At 38.7% G+C, this 22,441-nt stretch overlaps 1 protein-coding gene across 3 annotated transcripts in view; it reads left to right on the top strand.

Moving 5' to 3' along the window:
• The first annotated feature begins 5,341 nt into the window (after window positions 1–5,341).
• Window positions 5,342–22,441, top strand: part of PDSS2 (decaprenyl diphosphate synthase subunit 2) — a 239,964-nt gene continuing 222,864 nt past the window's right edge. The window contains exon 1 of one of the 3 annotated variants that reach the window (XM_045843761.1): window positions 5,342–6,755. In XM_045843761.1, the coding sequence (XP_045699717.1) occupies window positions 6,460–6,755 (296 nt within the window). In that variant the 5' untranslated portion in view covers window positions 5,342–6,459. The remainder of the gene's footprint in view (window positions 6,756–22,441) is intronic. The other 2 variants (XM_045843763.1, XM_045843760.1) reach the window with 2 other exon arrangements.

Raw genomic sequence — 22,441 nt, 5'->3', positions numbered from 1 at the left:
ATATGCTGGGGTGGTCTGTTTGCTTCTTTGTGAAGCTGTTTCACTTGTTCTGTTCCCTCCTATGTCTCTGTAAAATCAGAAGTTAGACTTGAAGTTCTGATGAGATTTAGATTGAGCTATTTTGGCAAAAATATTTCATAGGTGCTGCTGTGTACTTCATAATGCACATCAGGAAGCACATCTGTGTGGACTCCCCACTCCTACTGATGTGGAGATTGGCAAATAGTTACAGGTGGTGTCAGCTCAAGGCCCCCATTGCAAAGATCCCCACCAGCCTCTTACCAATTGATCATTGTCGCCTGAATCAACTATTTCATAAGAAAGGGCAATATGGTGATCTCCTAATTCTATCTTTTTTCCTCTTTTATTAAATGAAATTATCTTACAGAAGAACTTTCTCTCACCGGCCTGGGCTGTTAGGTTACTCTATTAGAAGAGACTTGTTCCCTGTTTTACATCCTCTCAGCTGCCTCATACCACAGCCACTGCTGAAGCAGCCTGCTTTATGCAGGTGTACCCTAACAGCACCTCTCCTCATGTACACTGCATACACCCCACGTTTTGCCGGAGTTCCTCTGACTCCATGAGTGTGGGATATCTGCCTCGCACTTACGTGACAGCTTAGAAGTGTCAGGGCCTACAGCAGAAAGTGGGAAACTTGGACCAATGGGAGATGAAAGCTGGTGAATAACTGTTCCTCTCTTGCATCAAGCTGACCATTATGAAGTATATCCTATGTGGCAAGTCAAAGAGTCCCAGAAGACTCAAGGCCTTATTGCCCACAGTGATGACTAACTTGAGAACACCCTCGTATTGACTTTCCCTATTTCACTCTCGTCATTCACTGCTGTTTCCTGAGATGGCTGTCCAAAATAAACTGCCTCAAAGTAAGCCCTTGTCTCAGGTTCAGCTTTCAAGGGTGTAAGCCTGGCTAAAACACCACTAAATATAATTCATACAGGAAAGGCGGGATAAATGCTGAGTTCTTTCATTATTTTGCAAATATTCAGAGTATTGCCCTACTTATATCTGATAGTGAACTCAAGGATTTATATATCAGTGAATTTCAATTAGTTGTGGTTTTTACTCTATTTTCATGCACAGATTGTCCCCTTTTCAGCCAGTGAGAGCTTCTTTATGCTGATCCCTTTGTCCCTTTAACCTAATATATTAAACTTTAGACTTCCTTGATTTCTAGCATAACGAGGTATTTCAGGCTCATTGTGTGCATTTCTTGCCCCAGACCTGATGGGTGCCATTCCTCCAAAGAGCCTCATTCCTTTTAATAAGGAATGATGTATTGAGATTACAATATGAATGCTAAAGATCACAAGAAGATTACTATTACTTCTAGGCTTTTTCAAGGGACAAAGCAAGTGGATGTTTCTTTTTTTCTTCAACTTGGGGGATATAAGAATTACTTTTTTAAGTGAAAAAATCACAAGTTCATATTATTTCTATTCTATTCTTCACTATTACCTGGATTCTACTTACTCTGAAAATCATCATTCCTATAGTATACAAGAATCGTTTGAAAGTAGTGGTATCTACATTTCCACTAGTAAAATGACTACCGACTAAAGTTTAAGATTTCTTTGTAGGTCTATTTATCCTGAGAACATATTCTACTATGTATTTTCCACTATGTGCAGTGATCACACTATTTTCTAAAGTCATTTAATTGTTTACTTGGTGTGGTTATCCCACCAATTTAATATATAGTTAGGACAGTTGCTTTGGTTGTTTTCAAATTTTAGGAATTACATTTTTCTTTTGAATTTAAAATTATTTTAAATATGTAAAATGTATACATGATTCTAAAGTCAAAACTATGTAGTCAAGGTGTACCCAGAGCAGTCTGCTTCCATGCCTTCCTCCCATCCCAAGATATGCAACTATATGAGATCTGTCCAGGAGGCATCCAACCATGTAATGTGAAAAATAGAGACATTTACTGAAGAAGATACAAGATACAAGAAACATAGTACATAGGACCATGACACTTCAGTCCCCTTCAAAGTAGGCATCTTGGGACTTCACATAGTTCTCCTAGTTGCTGCCCCATCGTATTTTCCTGAATCTCATTGACAATCTGAAGTCTCTTTCCTTTCAAAGGTGATTTTAATTTTGGGAAAAACCAGAAGTCACAGAGCACCAAATCTGGGCTGTAGGGGGGACTGAATCACCTGGGTGGTTTGATGTTTTGACAAAAACTCTTCACGAGACGTGATGCATGAGCCAGCACCTTGCTGTGATGAAGCTGCCAATCACCAGTTGCCCATAGCTGTGGCCTTTTGAATCATCTGAATAGTTTCCATGGAGGAATGTTCAAGCTTAATGCAAAAATTTGATGCAGATTCATTGCTCCACTTGCTCATTTTGAATGCAATGGTGAGATAGTGTACATGCTTACTTGACAGCGTCTATTGTCCTCACTGACTAGTACAGTGAAGTCATCATTGTTCAGGCATGAGCTTTCCAGTCCACTCTCCTTGGCTGTCAGGTTATGTAGATATCACACAAATTGTTCTCAATATTAACAACGGGTGGACTTTTTCCAGACAGACCTTGTATATTCATAGTTCACCTATCTTATATAAAAAGAGCATACTATACTGTTCTATACTTTTTTTTAAAAAAAATGTATTCTGGAGATCACTCCACATCATTTCATTTAAAAAATTTTTAATTTTTTTCCACATCATTTTAAAGAGATGGTCCTCATTCTTTTTCAGAGTCTCACAGTGTGTTTCATTGTATGGCTCTATCCTATTCACTAGTCCTCTACTTGTGGTTATTTGGTTTATTTCCAATCTTTTGTTATTACAAATAACACTGCAACGAATAACCTTGTGCATAAGTCATTTGTATTTTTGGATTTCTGGGTCAAAGGGTAAACGTATAACTGCATGTCATTTTCTAGGGATTATCCAACTCCTTCCCATAGGTGCTGTGCATCATTTTACATTCTCACTGGCAATTTGTGTTCCTGTTTTCCACAGCCTGCCAAACTAGTAGGTGGTCCAGCTTTTGGATTTTTGCTAATCTGATTACTTACCTCCTTATATCATTCTGCCTGAAGATATACCCGGAGGCTTTCATCTGCTTTTGGAAGAACTCTCTTAGCATAAACAATAGGTGATTGTGTTGACGGTGATAGAAGAAGGGTGGCGGCAGTGTCCCTATCTATTCCACTCACCTAATCATGGAAATGCCAAAGCCCAAAGCATTCACCATCCTTGTTAAGACCTTGTATTTCCAAAGGTTTCAGGTTTAGGTTTCCAGCCAAGGGGGTGGAAAAAGGACATGAGGTGTGACCTCACTTCTTTCTAAGGTCACTAGAAAGGACAGGAAGTGATGTCCACTGGTACTTTACCAGCTTCAGGATCTTGAGAAAGCTGGAGGAGGAACATCTTTTGTCAGTTTCCTGTCTTCCGAATAACCCCAATGTCAAACAGATGTCCTTGTCTATGGCTAGAGGTTTCCAGATGGTGGAATATCCACTCTTTAACCTGCATGTCTCCCCACCCAGGACCCTTTCTTTTGCTGCTTTGTGAAACTAAATGTCATGGCTGGAAATTTTTTTTCTTTAGTTTCTTCCATTTCCTTGTATCCTCATGGGTGATTCTGCCCCCCACTCAGGAGATGTTTTGGCAGTATCCTAAAACAAACCTGGTTGTCACAACTTGGAGAGGGTTACTACTGGCATCCAGTGAGTAGAGGCCAGGGATGTTGTTAAAAATCCTGCCACTCACAGGACAGCCACACCCCTCTTCCCACAGCAAAGAATTCTCTGGTTCAAGACGTGCATTGTGCCAAGGCTAAGAGACCCTACTCTATTTTTTTCTTCATGCTACACAAATTCACAGACATCCTCAAAATGACTACAGTCAGTGGCAGAGAAAGGGCAGGATCACAGATATTCCCTCTCCCTGCTCCTCTGAAAGTCACCAGCAATTCAGAAATCTATTCAGTCAAAGAGACTCTAAGGAGTTATATATTTATCTGGAAGATTAAAGAACAAATGCCATTTTAACCTTCTAAAAACTGATTATCATTAGGTATAATGCAACCTTTTAACTGTAAGTATAAAGTGATGATTATTTAAAATAAATGGAACCCAAAGTCCCATGAATAATCAAAAACTTGGTTAATAGAGTATGACCAGAGAATAATACCCTTGGCTTCTGTGGAGAAATTAAAGTACATGCTGTGAATTGGTATTAAGGAAATTACATGAAAAGTTAGTCTTGAGGTGATTTTGAAGAAACGGCCTCAGGTGCACAATATATCACATTCAGCCTTTATCTCTCCTTGTGTTTTCATGACTTCTTTCACCTTGGATAACCCAGGAGCTCAGGCTTTGGAACTTCTTGGAATGGTAAGGTATCTCACTCTCCACATTTATTTTCATCTAGAACAGACCTGAATTTTATTGCCAGGAGTTTGTTATCTCTTTCAAAGGAATTATTTTTGAACTTCAGTTTGCCTTACTTATGTTGTGGGCATGGGCTGTGCTTAAAACTTATGAGCATAATTCACTTTATCTATAATGTACCCCTGAAGAGTTATGCCTGAATTGAATGCTTGGCAATAAAATCAAATTTTTACTTTTTTGAAAGACTTTATTTATTTATTTTTACACAGATGGGAAGGGAGAGGGAAAGAGAGGGAAAAACATCAATGTGTGGTTGCCTCTCACACGCCCCCTACCGAGGACCTGGCCCAAAACCCAGGCATGTGCACGGTTTAGGAATCCAACCAGTGACACTTTAGTTCCCAGGCCAGCACTCAACCCACTGAGCCACACCAGCCAGAGCCAAATTTTTAAATCACAGGGAAATTTGCCATTCAAAGGGAGTCTGAGGCTATAACTTCTGCAGAGAAAAGCATCTTTTTTACAAAGTGAATAGTTTGCTCCTTTAAGTGCAGTTTTTAATGTAGCCCAAGTCTAGTTCAGTGTTATGCATGATGCTAATTTAAAATATATCATGAATTTGAAAAAGTTTTGAAAGTTGAAGAAAGTTTCGTAAGCTATTTTTAAGAGTGTAAAACTACATATAACAAGGGTTTTAACACTTGTTTGGAGTGATAAGAAAAAAATGCTAGACATACTTGAAAAAAGAATAGGTAGCATTATGCAAATGATAACCACATTGACAGCAACGAGGAAAAAAAGAATAGTTGGCAACTTGTTATTTTGAGAAACTGTAATGCTGTAGAGTATGGAGTCAGAAACCAAATTGCTTGTGCTCACACCCCTGCCTAGTGTGGCCTTAGGCAATTTATATGACTTGGCTGTGTCTCAGCCCCCTGATGAGAAACACGTAAAAAAACTAATATATTATCTATGTAATGGGGTTGTTTTGAGGATTAAGTGAACTAATACACGATCGATAATAAAGTATTAGGGTCAGAGGAACAGTTTTGAATACTGGATGGTGAGCATCATTCTAAAGAGGTGCCTCTCCGCACCCTTGTGGGAGGTACGGCTGCTTCCACCTGAGTTGCATACAGGGATCAAACGAGCCTCAGCGAGGCCAATGACTCGGGCACGGGCAGAGGACATTCCTTGGGAAAAGAACCGTATCGGCTGCGCCACGCCACCCTGGTTGGGAGCTGAGGACACGGGAGCTGAGGACACGAGAGCTGAGACCCCCGCATGACCTCTGTATCCCCACCTGCACCAAGCCACAGTTCCTGAAGCCCCGCAGCCGCAGCGGCCGCCATAACGTTGGTCCAAGACCACTGCCCGGGGCTGGCGACAGATAGCTACGAGAGGCTTTCCAGAGAAGGCGACCGACACTCTTCAGGGCGGACGGGGGGCCACAAAAAGAAACCCTTGTTCATGACATAAATATTTATACGTGCCCGCTCTGTGCGGGGTGCGGGGAATGCTCCGATGAATCGCACAAGGCTTAGACTCCAGGCGCTGGGGCAGCATTCTGAGCCCACGCAGATATTGCTACCATTCTGGACGTCTGCAGGCCAGGCCCCGGAGAGTGAGAGGAGCTGAGGTTTTTTTTGTTTTGTTTTGTTTTGTTTTTCCCCCCAACCTCGTCTTCCGGGATTCACCTCCAGAGCCAACGCCCCCTCGAGGCTTTCACGGCTTTACCGTAAAGTAGAGAACAGTCTTGGCTGCGGAACTGCCCGCCTTGGTCTTTACGGCAGGCCGCATTCCCAGCCTCTAAGTATGGCGCTCCCCATTTAGGCGTCGGTCGTGGTTTTTACCCCGCTGGCCGGTGGCAGTGCTGAGCTAAGGCAGTAATCTGTTTAGACAGGGCTGCAGAATACTGCAGTTAAAGTTCGTTTCTGATCACAGCTCTAGCAACCCACGAGCTTCTGAGGGTCAGGAGCTGCCACTTACTTCTAGTCCCTGAAAGTTCCTTCTCTGCCCCTGGTTTGTTACCCGGCGCTACGTCCGGATACTGAAGCCCCTGACATTCCCAGACTCAAACTATGAGCCTTCCGCAACTACTGTTGCGCTCGCCCCGTTATCTACGGGCCTCAGGTACCCCGTGTCACCTGTGGTGGTCCCAGTCCCTCGGCACCATCTCTTCGGTGGGCTCCTGGCGTGGTCAGTCCTCCAAGTCCCCGGCCTACTGGAACCAAGTGGTGTCAGAAGCGGAGAAGATCGTGGGCTATCCCACGTCCTTCATGAGCCTCCGCTGCCTGCTGAGCGACGAGCTCAGCAATATCGCTCTGCAGGTGCGGAAGCTGGTGGGAACTCAGCACCCTCTGCTTACCACAGTCAGGTGAGGTACTCCCCCCACCCCCCTCACAGTTGCACCCACTCGAGTACTTTTTCCTGACCCACACACCATTCCTGCCTCACTCAGATTGGCTTCTTGCTTACCTCTTCCTTTCCTCAGCCCTCTCAGACATTGGATGTTGTTTTTTCTCTAGTCTAGTCACCTTAACATTCTTCCTCTTTGCCCAGTTGAGCGGATGAGTGGTTGTCGTTTGAGAAAACACGTGTACTCTTTTTGCGTTTTTGCTTAATGAAAGTGAAGATGCCTCAGTGGTTTGTAGAGGAATTGAGTATGGATGTGGATTTGAGTCACTTGCTACAGATGATCTTTACGAAGTGGGATGGATTCATTTTCAATTCTGCGCTATTCAGAAGGCAATCTGTAGAAAGAATAGGGAGGGGGGAGGAAGAGGATAGTCTGAAGGTAGACAGTTCTCAATGAAGGTCCCAGGCTTGAAGTAGGAATTTATCCAGTCTGTAGTCATTATCCTCTTGGGATTTGTATCACTTATGCTGGACTACTGTGAAACCTGCCACTAAGATTTTAAGGACCATAACTTTTGCTTCCACTGAAAAATAAAAACTCACTTTATTTTTTTGCGAATACTTTCAAACATGCTGAAGAGTTGCAAGAATAAAAAAATACAACGAACACTTTAATCAGATTCACCTATAATGTATATACACACAAATATTTATATGTATATGCAAAATATTTATGCATACACACACATTTTTTTCTGAAACGTTCAAGGGTATATTGCATACCTCATGGTGATTTGCCCCTAAATTGAGTGTCATTGAGTGTTTCCTTAGCATTAGCATAGAATATTACTGACATAATTACATTAATCAACTTAGGCACATTTAATGTTGATACTTTTATTTAGTCTATCACTGATATTCCAATTGTGTTAATTGACCTAATAATGTCCTTTATAAAAGCATTCTTTCCTTTTCTAGTACAGGATCTAGTCTAAGGTCAGATGTCGCATGTAGTTGTTATGTCTCTTTAGTCTCCTTCAATCTTGAGGGACATTTCCACAGCTCTTCTTTGCTTTTATGACTAGAGCAGTGGTTCTCAAATGGGGCAGTTTTGCCTGCTGGGGAACATTTGGCAGTGTGTGGAGATATTGTCACATCTGGGATATGCTACTGACATTGAGTGGATAGAGGCCAGGGTGCTGTTAAACACTATATAATGCCTAGGACAGCCCCTAACAATGAAGAATTATGTACCCCATAATGTCAATAGTACCAGGATGGAGAAACCCTGGACAAAATTATCTTTTTTAATTTTTTAAAAAACTAAACTTTTATTTTGAGATAATTGTAGATTCACTTGGAATTGGAAGAAATAATACTGAGATATCCAGTGTATCTTTTAGCCAGTTTTTCCCAGCGGTTACATCTTACGCAACTATAGTACGATATCACAAACAGAATATTGGCATTGATACAGTTAAGATGCAGACCATTTCATCACTACAAGGATCCCACATGTTGCTCTTTCATGGCCACCTTCACTTCCCTTGCCCATCCCCTTGCTTTAATTTTTGAGACACCTGTAATTTGCTTCTTGCTACAAAAACAATAGTGGAGTGATTTTCTTTCTTGGCATTGTTCCTGGTTATCAAGAATGTCATCTTATGAGTGAGCTTCACTTGTACAATAGCAGAAATGTTAGTTCTCCAGAGATTCTAGATAATAGACACTCTACACACAGACACACACTTACTTTAAAGCTCAGTAATGGAACTAATGAGTTTATCACTCAGTTTGAGAGCAGTAACTTTACCAATCCTGTTGAAGCCGAGTACTCCCCAGTCCATCTCCCTGACCCCAAGTATACTAGATTTTGTGTTTTCATTTTTAAAAATGCATGAGTGTTTCTCTAAGTAATAGCATGTTTATTTACCCCCTTTTGAAATTTATTAATTTGGTAGTTTATTACATATAGTCTGTTATGACTTGCTCTTTTAATTCACCATTGTTTCTAAGATTCATCCATATTGAGTTTAACTGTACTTCATTAGCTTTTCACTGGTGTATAAAATCCTACTTTGTGAATATGCTAGTCTTCTTTCAGTCAGCTTTTGGGTTGTTTGTATTTTTTTGTATTCTGTAAATACAAAAATACTACTGGGAATATTCTTGTACATGCCGCCTGGTGTACTTGTCTTGAGAGAATAGATGCAGGAATATATGGCTCTAGTGGGTGATAATAAATTGTATTCTAGAGTGGTTGTACTGGTTTCACTCTCATGAGCAGTGTCTGAACTCAGGTTACTCCATGTTCTCAAAACACAAGAGTCATAAAGTTTCTTAAGTTTCGCTAATCAAATTGTGTGTGTGTGTGTGTGTGTGTGTGTGTGTGTGATGGGAATGGTAGTGTTAGCAGGAGTTGTAATATGTATTGTACATTGCATTGCACTTATTGTAGTCTCTATAGTAATAAGGCATGGAAGTGAAAGGGGCACTAAAAAGAGCCTTTTTAATGTGTATATTCTGAGAGTTACAATTTATCTATTTAGTTTCCAGACTATCAGATAGGGGTCTTGGAGAAGATCCCTTCTGAGGCTACCAGAAACACACTAGATAAAAAGCCTGTGAGACTAATGGCTTTGAAACTTCCCTGATTGTACCCTGTCCTGCATACTGCTTCTGTAATACAGTGAAAGAATGGAGAGGAACAAAATAAATGAGTTTCAGCAGACCTGTAGTAACATCTATGATTTGCTTTATTTTGTAAGAAAAGAAAGCTAATCTGCATATAGTTTTATTATTTATTTTGACAATATGCTGCAAATTATTTAAAGTCTGCACCCATAGGTAGCTGATGAGCAAAAATCTTTTGGGGAGGTATACACACACACACACACACACACACACACACACACAGGATGGGGAAAATAGGTTTATAGTTGTTCATATGGAAAATAATACAATAACTATAAATAATAATACAAGAATAAACTCTTTTGAACTCACAGCTATAAACCTACTTTTGCCCCAACCTGTGTAACTGTATACACTATATACTATGTATATATCTCTGTTTTAATGAAAAAGCTGGCATTTGATCCATAGAGTAGGCAGATTGTGGCTATTGTAAATTATAGCTAAAAACAGATTAGGCAGCTATATTACTTCACATTACTTCACTTTACTTTTTGACATTTTGTCAGCAAAACATTGATAATTAGGGAGGAAGATGCTCTCAGCATGTTAGCAAAAGGGCACAAAGACCAAGACCCCTTATGGCCACTATCCTCTTGGGATTTTAGGTAGGGCCAAAAACCGGATTTGTTAAATTTTTTACAGTCCTATTTTACGTTTTGAGTTTCTATTATCTACATAGATATGTTAGGGATCTACATAGTATGGGTAGATCTCTACATAGTATGTTAGGGATGAAACATATCCACTAGCCCTAAAATTTAGATGAGTAATGACATTTTTGGCAAACAGCAGGAAAAACTAAGGAAATCACCATAATGCATTATCTACTACCTTCTCTTTCTTTGTCTAAGCCATCTCATCAAGAAAAGGGAAAAATGCCTGGAAGTATACTCTTTTACAGTTTAATACAGAAGTGAGATTAAATTTCAAATCACGATTTAGTAAGATAATGAGTTTATTACTAGAAACAATGTAGCAATTTTTTACCCTCATTTTTACAGATTTTTTTGGATCTTTCTTATAGGCCCCAGTTAGAAAAATAATCCTCAATTAATTAATTCAATGTTTATTGAAGTTTATGGAGGAATATAAAAGAATATAAAACATGGTGTGTGTTAATGAGTAGATATTTTGTTGGATACCAATATACAGGGTGGGGCAAAAGTAGATTTACAGTCATTCATATGGAAAATAATATAATTAATATATAATAATACAGGAATAAACTCTCGCATACTCACAACTGTAAACCTACTTTTGCTGTACTCTGTGTTTACAAATACCTGACAGAAGTAAATGACTTATGGCTAATGAATAGAGCTATATTAGCTATTACATTTAGAAATCTAATTAAAGTAGCCTAGAATAGTGTAGGACCTTTCATGAAAAAATTGGGATGTCATTAGGATGGATAGGTAGAAATTACATGGGTGAAATTTTAGGGTGGTGGTGGTGGCAGTATACTACATATTTTTCCTTCATGGTTCTTTTTTCTCCTTTCTTCCTCAGGCTGTCATACCTCTATGAGGTATAGGGAGGACCTTAAAAGCAAGGATACACAATGAATAAAGCAAAATGAGCAGAGTGAATGGAGCTAGAATAGCTAAAACAATGTTAAAAAAGAAGATGTGAGGAATCATTCTACCTAATATTAAGTTTTATATATAACATTATTGATCAAGACAGTGTCATTTTAGCAGAGGAATAGAAAAGACAGATGGATGGAACAGAATAGAGAGCCCAGAACTTGGTCAATGCAAATATACCCAAGATTTTTGACAAAGGTGCAAAAGCAATTCAATGAAAGAATAGTCTTTTCAACATATTCATACAAAGAAATGCTGCTCAACAATGAAAAGAAATGAACAGTTCACACAACAACTTAGATGTATCTCAAAAGAATTATGCTGATTGAAAAAACTCAGTCTCATTTCTCAAAAAATTAAAAATGGAATTACCATATGATCCAACAGTTCTACTTTAGGATATACATCCAAAAGAATTGAAAGTAGGGTCTTGAAGAGAGATTTGTTCACCCATATTCATAGCAGGATTATTCACAACAGCTAGGAGGTGGAAGCAACCCAGATGTCCATCAGTGGGTCAACAAAATGTGGGATATACATATAATGGAATATTAGCCAGCTTCAAAAGGGAAGGAAATTCTGGCATATCTTACAACATGAATGAATCTTGAAGATATTATGCTACATGAAATAGACCAGTCACAAAAAGACAAATACTGCATAATTCCATTTATACAAGGTATTTAGAGTAGTCACATTCAGAGTGGTGGTCAGGGGCTGGAAGGAGAAGGAAATGGGGAGTCGTTGTTTAATAGATGTAGAGTTTCAGTTTTCCAAGATGAAAACGTTCTGGTCATTGGCTGCATGACATTGTGAATATACTTAAAACTACAGTTAAAAATGGTTAAGATGGTAAATTTTATGTGTATTTTACCATAATTAAAGAAATCTCAAAAGTTTGTATACTGTATGATCCCGTTTACACAACATTCTGAAACTGACAGAACTATAGAAATGAAGAACAGATGAGCGGTTGCCATAGTCAGGGGTAGGGTGGGGAGTTGGGGGGAATGCAAATACACACATGTGTTTTGTGGTGACGGAACAGTTTGGTGTCTTGATTGAGATGGCGGTTACATGAGTCTACACATGGGATAAAAGTTGTGTGGAACTGTATACACCTACACACACAAATAAATGCAGTTTGCTAAGATGCAGAAAGTGGAATAAGCTCTCCGTAGTCTTGTTAACACTAATATACCTGTGTTAATTTTTTGATTGTAATATTGTATTGTATTTCAGCTATATATTGGTAGAAGCTGGATGAAGGATGCATAGGACTCTTTATACTATTTTTGCAACTTTTCTGTGAATCTATAATTATTATTTTGAAAAGGTAAAAAAATCACTTTGAATAGAAAGAAAAAATGAATGAAGGAACGAACAAACAAACAGTAAGTAAGCTTGGGAGACAGAAGACTCGTATGTTCTGGTTTCATCTCTGTCAGTAGAGAACAGTGTGACCCTAGGAAGTTATTCCACCTCTCTGGGCTTTAGTTTCCTAAGCAGTGAAGTAAGGACTAAATGATTTCCGAGGGTGTTGCCAGTTCTGGACTAGTGTAGAAATTAGTCTTGTAATTGAATATGGCAAGTAAGGAAGCCATCATCACTTCTCAAGGAGGAAGCGACCAGATTGAATGCAATATGGTGGTACAAAACTATAGTCCTTTTCCTGCTATTTAAAAATCCTAAAACCTCAGAAGACAATGTTCTTTCAGACACATAAACTTGACCTGAACTGATGAGATTATTTATAGTCTTTATCCTACTTAAGTTGAATATTCTTGAATTTTGCTGCAGAAATATTAATGTGTTTGATTGCAGAGTGCTGCCTCATATCCTGCTGGAGTACTGGGTAAAATGAGCCTTCCTGAAATAAAAAATTGTACATTTGGAAAGACATTTGGTTTCCGGGACTTTGGGTGAGGGGCTGTGGGCCTTCCCCACCCCGCCCCAGCAGGACCACGGTGTGTGTAGGATGCAGTAGAAGCCCAGCTTTGTGATGTAAATTGGTGGTGTGGGAGAAGCTAAAGGTGGTAACAGTGCATCAACTCCCCACTTCTTCCCAGTACAACGTGTACCCTGTGGTTCATTACTCTCTTGCTAATTAAATGTACTTGTGCAAAGTATATATTTTTATTTGTAGTCACCTAAATTTCTGTATAAATCAGTATTTTTAGCTTTTATAAATTTACTTCATATAAATTTACCATCAAGAATTAATGTTTTTAATCATATGGAGGACACTGAATTGTTTTGAAGGTGATGACTCATACTTTTCCTATAGACTTGATTAAACTTTTGTTGCCTAAACTGCTGATTTTATTGAGCTGTGTGGCTTTGTTTGTTTTAATTGATTAAACTGGACAGAGTTGGCTCTTTGGATTAAATTTTTATTTAAATACTTTTTACTTTTGCCTTCAAAACACTGATCTATATTTCAGATTTAGATAGATGGGATTAATTTAGTATACGTTTACTGGGGACAAATGAAGACACTTAGTCTCTCTCTTAGGGGGTATTGATTCCTTGGCAGAAACTTTTTGTTCCTGAGTTTATTATAGTTACTTGGCTACCTAAACAACCTTATTATTCTTTTCTGCATGGTAAAATTCTTCCGAGCTCTTTGAATTTATTATTAGAGATTTAATTTTAGTCTCTTCCATGTTTATGAAAGACCCTTTCTAGATTCAGTTCTGTAATTACTGATGGAAACCCTACATTACTTATGCAGGACTTTTTCTTGGATGACTAGGAGAAAATTATAAATTTTAATTCATTCCACAAATATTTGAGGTACTCTGGGCACGGGGAGTACAAACAAGAATAAGATAGTTGCTGTTCTTCAGGAATTCATGAGAGACAGTACAGTGAGCATGAGTCTGAAATCAGACTGTTTAGATTCATATCCTGGTTGCAGTGCTACAAAGCTCTATGATCTAAGGCAATTTACTTAACCTCTCTGTGCATTAGTTTCCTCACTTGTAAAATGAGAATAATAGTACCTATATCTTAGAGATTTATGAAGATTAAATGGGAAAATAAAGATAACGTGCTTAGACTAGTACCTGACACATAGAAAGTATCCAAATGTTAGCAATTATTATTATTATTATTATTAATTCATTTTAGTGGGGAGGCATGCAAATAGAGTACCTTGAAATAAATACTGTAATATGTATGAACAATATGCTATAGAAACAGAGAGGGAGAAAAAAATCTCTCTTTAGAGAAAATTGAAGATTTTCAAAGGTGAGGTAACATAAGAGTTGGGTCACGTTGGATGAGAAGGAAATGACCCAGGTGGGGAAAGAAATTAAGACAGAAGGAATTGCTTAGCAAAGTGTAGAGAAGTAGTCATTTGGTATGGGCTGAGCATGGGATGGGGTGTGGTGAAAAGGATAGGCTGGGAGTGTCTTCTGCACAGATACAGTGACTAATGCTAGACTTGCCTTCCACTGCAAACAAATAGAAAGCTGGATAAACTATATGAAACAACTATAGTCTCGAAGTACAGGCAGCACAGGATTGTGATTCCTGTAGGCGGGAAGACAAATGAGGTGAGAACTGTGACCACTCTGACATTCTGCTAAGAGGTACTTCTCATATAACAAACAGTATGGAGAGAGGAGACTCAAGCAGAGGATGGTGGTACTGCTAAGTTTAGGAGAAAGATCATATTTTGGAGAAGCTGAGGCAGCTGGAAATTGTGGGGCAGAGTACAGTAGAGGAGGGAGTATGCAGAGAAAGGTTCTAGATATCTAAGTCTGCCCACTTGAGTCTGTTGTTGAAAACTAAATAGCACATGCACAGGATGAAACTGCGTAAGGCTGGAGAGCTTTATATGAGGTGTGCGACTCTCAGAGTTCCCACAGAATTTGGAGACATTAGAGTTCTGACTGGGTACTATAGAAAGAACTACTGAACTACTGGGCACTCTAGAGACTCCAGAAAAGTTATACCGTAGTAATGGGGATAAATCAGTACTTCTAGATAAACTCTGAAAGTACATTGTCTTCTAGAACCTCCCTAACAAAGCTAAACAGCAAGTCTCCAAAGGATTAAGCTCAACCAGAAATAATTGAACTGCCAGGCATACCATTTCAAAACTCTTTAAAGGAAGACTATAAAATCCAGACACTCAACAATAGAATATCACAACATTTAACATTCAATAAAAAAATTATAGTACATTTCAAGAAGCAGGAAAATACAATCCATACCCAGGAGAAAAATCAGTTAGTAGAAACAGATCCATAAGAGACAGAGAAGATGTAATTAACAGACAAGGATTTATTATAATGATGCACCATTATAATATGGCACTTATGAGGGGCAACGGTATTGCTCAGGTATTTAAAGGAAAAGATGAATGATGAAAAAAATTGATTTTTTGAGTCACAGAGATAGAGGTCCAGTCTCATCCTCTGCTCACCGTTCGCCCAGCAGCTGTTTGTGCCCTCACTGGAGAGGGGCTGTGCTCACTGTTGGGGGAAACGGGGGACACAGGATGCTGAACTGCACCTCCGCCCCTTATCAGGCTTCACATTCAAATAAGGGAAGCAGATGTGCAAAACAGGAAGTGCAGTAAATGTTCCGCGTGTTAGGCTAAGACTGTACGCAAAACGGAGACATGTAGAATAGAGTGGTCCAGTGGGCAGGGGTCTAATGAGTCTGGAAAGTCTTGATGAGGTGACTTCAGTTGAATATTGAACATTGAGTAGATGTACTTGGGGCAGTGGTGGTGGAAATGAAGTGGGAATAAGGGATCCAAGGGACATATACAAACTGAGAAGACTTGTTAATTTTGAGAGTAAGAGAACATATTTAAAATAACCTTAGTAATTGAGTGCTGTGTTGAGATACTGTTAACCGAGGGTACACAGGAAGAGAAACATGTTTGAGTGCTGAGAGTAAGGAAAAATGCTGTAGATTTGTTGAACGTACAATGTTTGTAGCATGTGAAGGTGTCCAAAAAGCAGTTAGGAATGGGTCAAGTGTCCCCGAGGTAGGTAGGGACAGGAGCCAGTGTTGGAAGGTAAGATTTAAAGCCATGGGTGTGGGTGCTCTATAATCTCTTAAAAATGGGGTATAGAATTACATCAGTTATTTGGTGGCGAGCAAAGACATTGACTTTGGATTACTTAAGCAAAAATAAGAAATGTATTGAAAGGAAAAAAGTAGATCACGGTTTTGAAGGGGGAATTTCAAAATCAGGCCTTAGGAAGAATGGGAACTGGGGAAGCTCTAAAGGGTATCAGTAGCAGGAATTAACAGACAATTCCACTACCATACAGCACTGTTGTCAGGAAATTTTGGCTTTGACTGTGTTTACTTCTTACATGGCTCCCCAAGGCTCAGATTCCTGCAGGAGAGGGTCTATTTGCATTTCTCTTGTTTGCACCTAATGTAGATCAGTTCCTTTACTGGCGAATGGTGCAGTATAATTGGCTGTGCCTGAGTGATCAGCCACTTCTTTGGCTCTTTGGGGGGTAACTACTGTATTTTAGGCCTCACAGAATAAGGGAGATGTGAAGATGTGCAAAAAGCAGTTAGGAATGGGTCAAAGGGATATTCTTAAAAAGGAAAAGTGATGAAATGTTTTTATGAGACAAAATGGAAAAGGAATCTGGGCAGGATACCCCTTGCTTCAATTTACTGCCACCCCTTCCCCACTTTCTTAGTGAACAGACATTTTAAAAGATGCCCCCATCTAACATAATGTAATTTATCATTTATACTAAAAACATACACATTCCCCAAAGATGTAAATCATTGTCAAGTCTAGGACTTGAGTGATGTTTGATCTCCTTTTAATTTTATTGTGATTAAGTTTTAAAAAATATTTTATTTATGTTTAGACAGAGAGGAAGGGAGGGAGATAGAGAGGGAGAGAACCTTTGATGTGAGTGAGAAACATTGATTGGTTGCCTCTCATAAGTGCCCCAACCAGGTACTGAACCCGCAACCCAGACATGTGCCCTGACCGGGATTCGAACCAGTGACCTTTCACTTCGTAGGAAAATACTCAACTAACTGATGAGCCACACCAGTCAGGGCTGTGATCAAGTTTTTATATTTTTTAATGACTTTTTATTTTTAAAAAGATTTTAAAAGGTTTTATTTATTTATTTTTAGAGAGGGAAGGGAGGGAGAAAGAGAGAGAGAGAGACAGAGACAGAGACAGAGACAGACACAGAGAGACACGTCAATGTGCGGTTGCTGGGGGCCGTGGCCTGCAACCCAGGCATGTGCCCTGACTGGGAATCGAAACTGCGATGCTTTGGTTCGCAGCCTGCACTCAATCCACTGAGCTACGCCAGCCAGGCAGTTTTTATATTCTTCAACCTGTGAGCTAAGTGGTAAAATTTCTCACTATCATTATACCTGTATAGGTACAGGAAATAACAGCAAGGCAGAGGAAACACCAAAAGTTATTGACACACCATGGTTGAGACTGCTGGTTGCCTTTCTCAAGGCATGCTCATTTTCCACCTTGGAAAAGAAGCATAGCTCTGTGGTTAAATTCTGCCCAAAAAGATGTTGGTGGAAGTATATGGAATTTCTGGAAAGTCTCCTAAAGGGATGGGCCTCCCCTTCTTTGTTCCTTCTTTTAATCTGCTGCTTTGAGTGCTGATGCTCTGTCTGGAGCTCTAGAAGTGATTTCTGACCATGAAGCTGAGTGCCACAATCTATGGCACAATGAATGGTAGCGGAGAGAGGAGGAAAGACCATAGTATCTTTGTGGAGTTTCCACAGCTTTAGATTATCCCATCTCCAGACTTCTTTTACATGAAAAAGAAGTACACTTCTTACTGCTTACACTACTAGAGTTTTATGTTGTAATTGATAGTACCTGATCCTAGCTAATATATGCACCAAATAAAGAATATGGGTTATTTCTGCAATCTCAGCTTCCATTTCAGAGGCACCGTTATTATGTCTCTTGGTGGAAGTATGCTTTCCTTGGGCACAGACTCTTTTAGCAGTTCCCAGTCTTATAGGCAGGAAACAAAATTTGAGAAGTCATTGGTTGTAGTTGTGAGAAGTGTCACATCCAGTACCCAATTGGGAGAGGGCCACATCAGCTGATACAGTGTTTCTCAGCAGTTTCCAACGTGGTAACTCACAGCTGGACCCTTGTCTGTGTTGTCATAGACTATTTCACCATTGTGTGGGCCTGGCTGCTTCTGCAAGATGGGAAGGGTGCATGGTTAGCATTAGAAAAGCCCTTGGTCAGTTGACTTTTGCTGGGAAGTGGTTTTATTCATCAGAGGCACTGTCCAGTAAGATCTCATGCTAGCACACTGGTAAGTGCACAGGTCACAGTGTTGGTAGAAGCATGACAGGAAATCATATCCAAATACTGAATAAATGTCTCTTCTGAAGAATTTAAATTGCTCACCTCTCCAGAATGAAAAATGTCACTGGGTTCATTCCTTATGAGGTAAATGGTTTGTCTGAAGGAGTATATCATATTGGGACACTTAGCAGTGACAGCCATCAGCTTAGCCTTTGTGGGAGGAAATCCCCGCCATTGAGCACAGGCATAGCTGCCACTACCTGCCACCACTACTGCCTTGTCAAGTGCTGAGTTGAAATGACAGTCAGCCTGTGCATCTGCTTATTAAGATCCTCTTCTCAATTATGGCAGTTTGTTGAGAAGTCATGTAGAATGCAGATGTTCTCAGATGCTGGTCCCATTCCCAGGCGTTTATCCAAATATCCCTTCTCTAAAACCAATCCTCAAGAAGCTTGGGTATTTTCCTTTCATCAGCCAATGATGACCTGAGTGGATGGCATGAGGTCCATTTGGGGTTGGGGTTGGGGGAACCTTGCATGAGGGATTTGCCCTCCTCTTCATTCAAGAACTGTGGGTCTTAGATTTGGGTTAGAGGCTACAACTATCTACTGTAGTGTCTCAGATAGGTCTCTGTTCGCTAGACCTGAACTTGTTTGTTTTTGGTTATTTAAATCAAAATATATCTTTGTGGGATGCCTGTTGATGTAAATTCTTGGGTCAGATTAATTAAATACAGACAGGGATTTCTGCCTGTCACAACAAAGCCCAATACCCACCATATTCCCATACCCACCTTGCTGCCTGTTAGAATTAACCATGCCCACTTTACTTCTGGCAGGAAACTGCTACCACCTCGATCTGGTCTCCCCTGGCCCTCCCATCCCTTTCTGAGTTCAGGGAGTCCCTTTCAGTTGTAGTCCCTCCCACCAGAATCCTTAGCCCTAGAGCCACTAACAGGATTAGTAATGATTGTGGTGTACCCCTTACCAATCTATTTCTTGTGTCCAGAGTGAGAAGAGAATCTTCTGGGCCCTGTTGGGAGACATGCAAAGGGCAGTATGTTATATGAATAAAAGTTTTATATAGTTTGGGTAGTGAAAAGTGGTGAGAGAATAGCGTCTTCACTATGAGCTTCTCTACTCCTAAGAACCTGCCCAGACTGCCAGAACCATTTTCATATATTGGGAATTGCAATTTAGTTTCAGTCAAGTACCATCATCTGTCATAGTAAATTAATACCAGTTTGAGTAAATTTTGTATTCAATTTGTAATTTTATTTTATTTGTATAAGAACTATAACCATATAATATTTTTTACATTCATACATATTAAAGTAAAAATCATTTAAGGCAATACTGCATGACTGAATTTTTACCCCTTAAAAATGTTCCATTTATTACTCATGGTTGAAGAATACTGATCAGTCCTCTTAATTCTTGGCCTAGTTAATAAGGATAGCTGGGTTTTTAAGTGCTACAGTACTTAATTCTTTCTGCTCAGATTCCAACAAATTAGGATTAGATACCCACATCTCTCTTCTCATATTGCTCATTACTACTGTATTTCCAACTGCTTTTCATTGGTACTGTGTTCCAGCAATTTCAACCTTTTTAATCTCATGACATACATAAACTAATTACTAAAATTTTGCGGCACACCAAAAAAATATGTTTTTGCTGACCCAACTAAAACAAGGTATAATTTTAATTAAGTTCCAAAAAAGTAACAGTAATTACCTACCCCTCTTTGCTCCAAAGTGACTTTTAAAAAAAATCAAGTACCTATATTTGTATGTAAAGATTTTTGGTACCAAGAATTAACCAATCAGATACAACCTTGTTATGTGATGTGACCAATAAGATGCAATTCTATTATATGACCTATATATTTGTGATTCAAGACAAGGCATTCACACCAGGCAGCTATTGTTGTGTTGACTGTTGTCATTTTTAAATTTGACAATTTAAAGGCATATAAGTCAGCACCCTTGACTAAATAGTCTGGTATTACATGTTTTAAGAACTCTTGTGGCACACCAGTTGAAAATTGCTACTGTGTTCTATAATTGTCCCTTCTTTATTCTTCTGTAGGATTCAGAATTTTCTTGTGTGTGTGCGTGTGTTTTAAGTACCTTATAGCTCTTTAGTTAACAAAAAATATTCATCTGTGCTTGTGGTTTAAAAGAATTTAATGAATGTTTTTCCAAAAATAGCTACTCTAGAGTGGGTTTTAAAAATGGGTACTAGATGTTAATTCAAATTATATTGAATTCAGATAGCTGTTTTTGATTTAATACTTATTCAAAGTTTAGATACAAATCTTTACTGTACGGAGTACAGCTGGATTTGCTTTTCTTCCTGTGACTCACCAGAGACTTCTCCAAGCCTTCCATTTTTTTCCTCTATTTTCATGTTACTGAAACTTCATTTAACAACTATTTAAAAATAGCCTTGAAGTTATCATTCTTTCTGAATCTTCTTAGAAGACTATTTCATCTCTCCAAAGATTCTTTTTTTAACAAACTGAATTGGTTTTATTTTCAGAATTGTGAGGCGAGATATAGGTCTAAGGAATAGTTATTGTACTCTGAAAACTTAGTAGTGTTTTGAATTTTTAAACATTAATAATTGGCGTGACCATATTCTTTATAGTGTTTAATAATTATATGGCTTCGTGACAGGTGTTTTCTGTATCTTAAATGGTTGATGAAATTTATTTTATCCTCAGAATGAAATGACTTCAGGAATCTTCTACTTTTTCAACATTTATCTAAGTTTAGGCTATTTCTTTTATGTTGTTCTGTACTTAAAGGAATATCATTTATTTTCACAGGACTAATGTTATAGGATATACAAAACATTTTTTAAAAACACCTTTATGTGGATGACTATTTTTAAGTATTTCTTTTCTCACATACCTTTTGTTATGTAGTATTCATGATTAAAAACAAGTGTGAACATATAACAATAGAGTATGCATGGCATAATTATTAGTATATAAAAAGGAGCTTCAGAAATGAACATCTAGAAGTTGGTACTGGCCCCAGCATTTAATATAACTTCACAAATACTTACGAATATACCTGGTTAACTTAGGAAAAAAACTGGGGTGAAATTTTTCCATCCTAGGTGATTTTTTTACTATTTTATAGGCTGAGTTAAAAAAAGTCTTTGATTTTGAATGTATGTTAGAATAGTGCATTCATTTGTTAAATGATCAAGGTAATGTCTCTTGCCCTATAGAAGATAATACTAGGAGCTTGATGATTTAATTTCGCCCCCAAATTATATTGAACTTCTGACTCATCTGTGTGTGAGTTTTCCAGTGAATTTTTTTTTAATTCATGGTAGATATTATCCTGCCACCTGTTTGCTACTTCTCCCACTTTCATTAGGAGTTTGTTGGGAAATGCAGACCAATTTTAATTTTAACTTGGAATTCCAACTAATTTTAGTTTAACTTAATTACACAATAGTCTGTAAAGACCACTGTGATATAGGGAGGCAGTAGTGGGTGAGGTTGTAGATAAGAGCATGGGCTTGAGCCTACCATTACCTGGATTTGAATTCCAGCGCTTTAATTTCCTAGCTGTGTGAACTACAGAATTCCTTCAGCCTTGTTACTTCATCTATAAAACAGATTAAATTGTTATTAGTTCTGTATCACAGGATTGCAACGAGGATTACATGAAACAACACACTGGAAAATGTTTAGTTTAAGTGCTCAATAAACATAGCTGCTCTTACTAGCTGTTATTTGTGCCAGTAATTACTTCTCTGTGATCTTCGATTAGTCCTTTTTTTTTTTTAATTTGCCTAAGTTTCCTTGGAGGATAGTTTTAAGAACTCACAGAAATATTCCAGATGAAAATGATTTGAAAGGTATGCTACACAGTACAAATGTAAGTGGAAGTGTACTATTATGACTATTACCATTAGAAATAATAGCTATTGAAGCTGTGTGCTACAGTGGAAAGAACACAGTTTTGGAAGCAGACTGACCTACTCAGATCTGGCTCATGTCATTTACTAGCGTCTGTTTGGGCAAGTTAACTATTCAGAGCTTCAGTTTTCTCAGTGAAAGTAGGAATAATAATACCTATATTGTGGAATAATGCTG

This window comes from Phyllostomus hastatus, unplaced genomic scaffold, assembly GCF_019186645.2.
Source record: "Phyllostomus hastatus isolate PE091 unplaced genomic scaffold, TTU_PhHast_1.1 phas_contig_40, whole genome shotgun sequence".
Lineage (NCBI taxonomy): Eukaryota > Metazoa > Chordata > Mammalia > Chiroptera > Phyllostomidae > Phyllostomus > Phyllostomus hastatus.
Note: the sequence above shows the minus strand (reverse complement) of the source record. Positions and strands in the feature narration are given on the sequence as shown.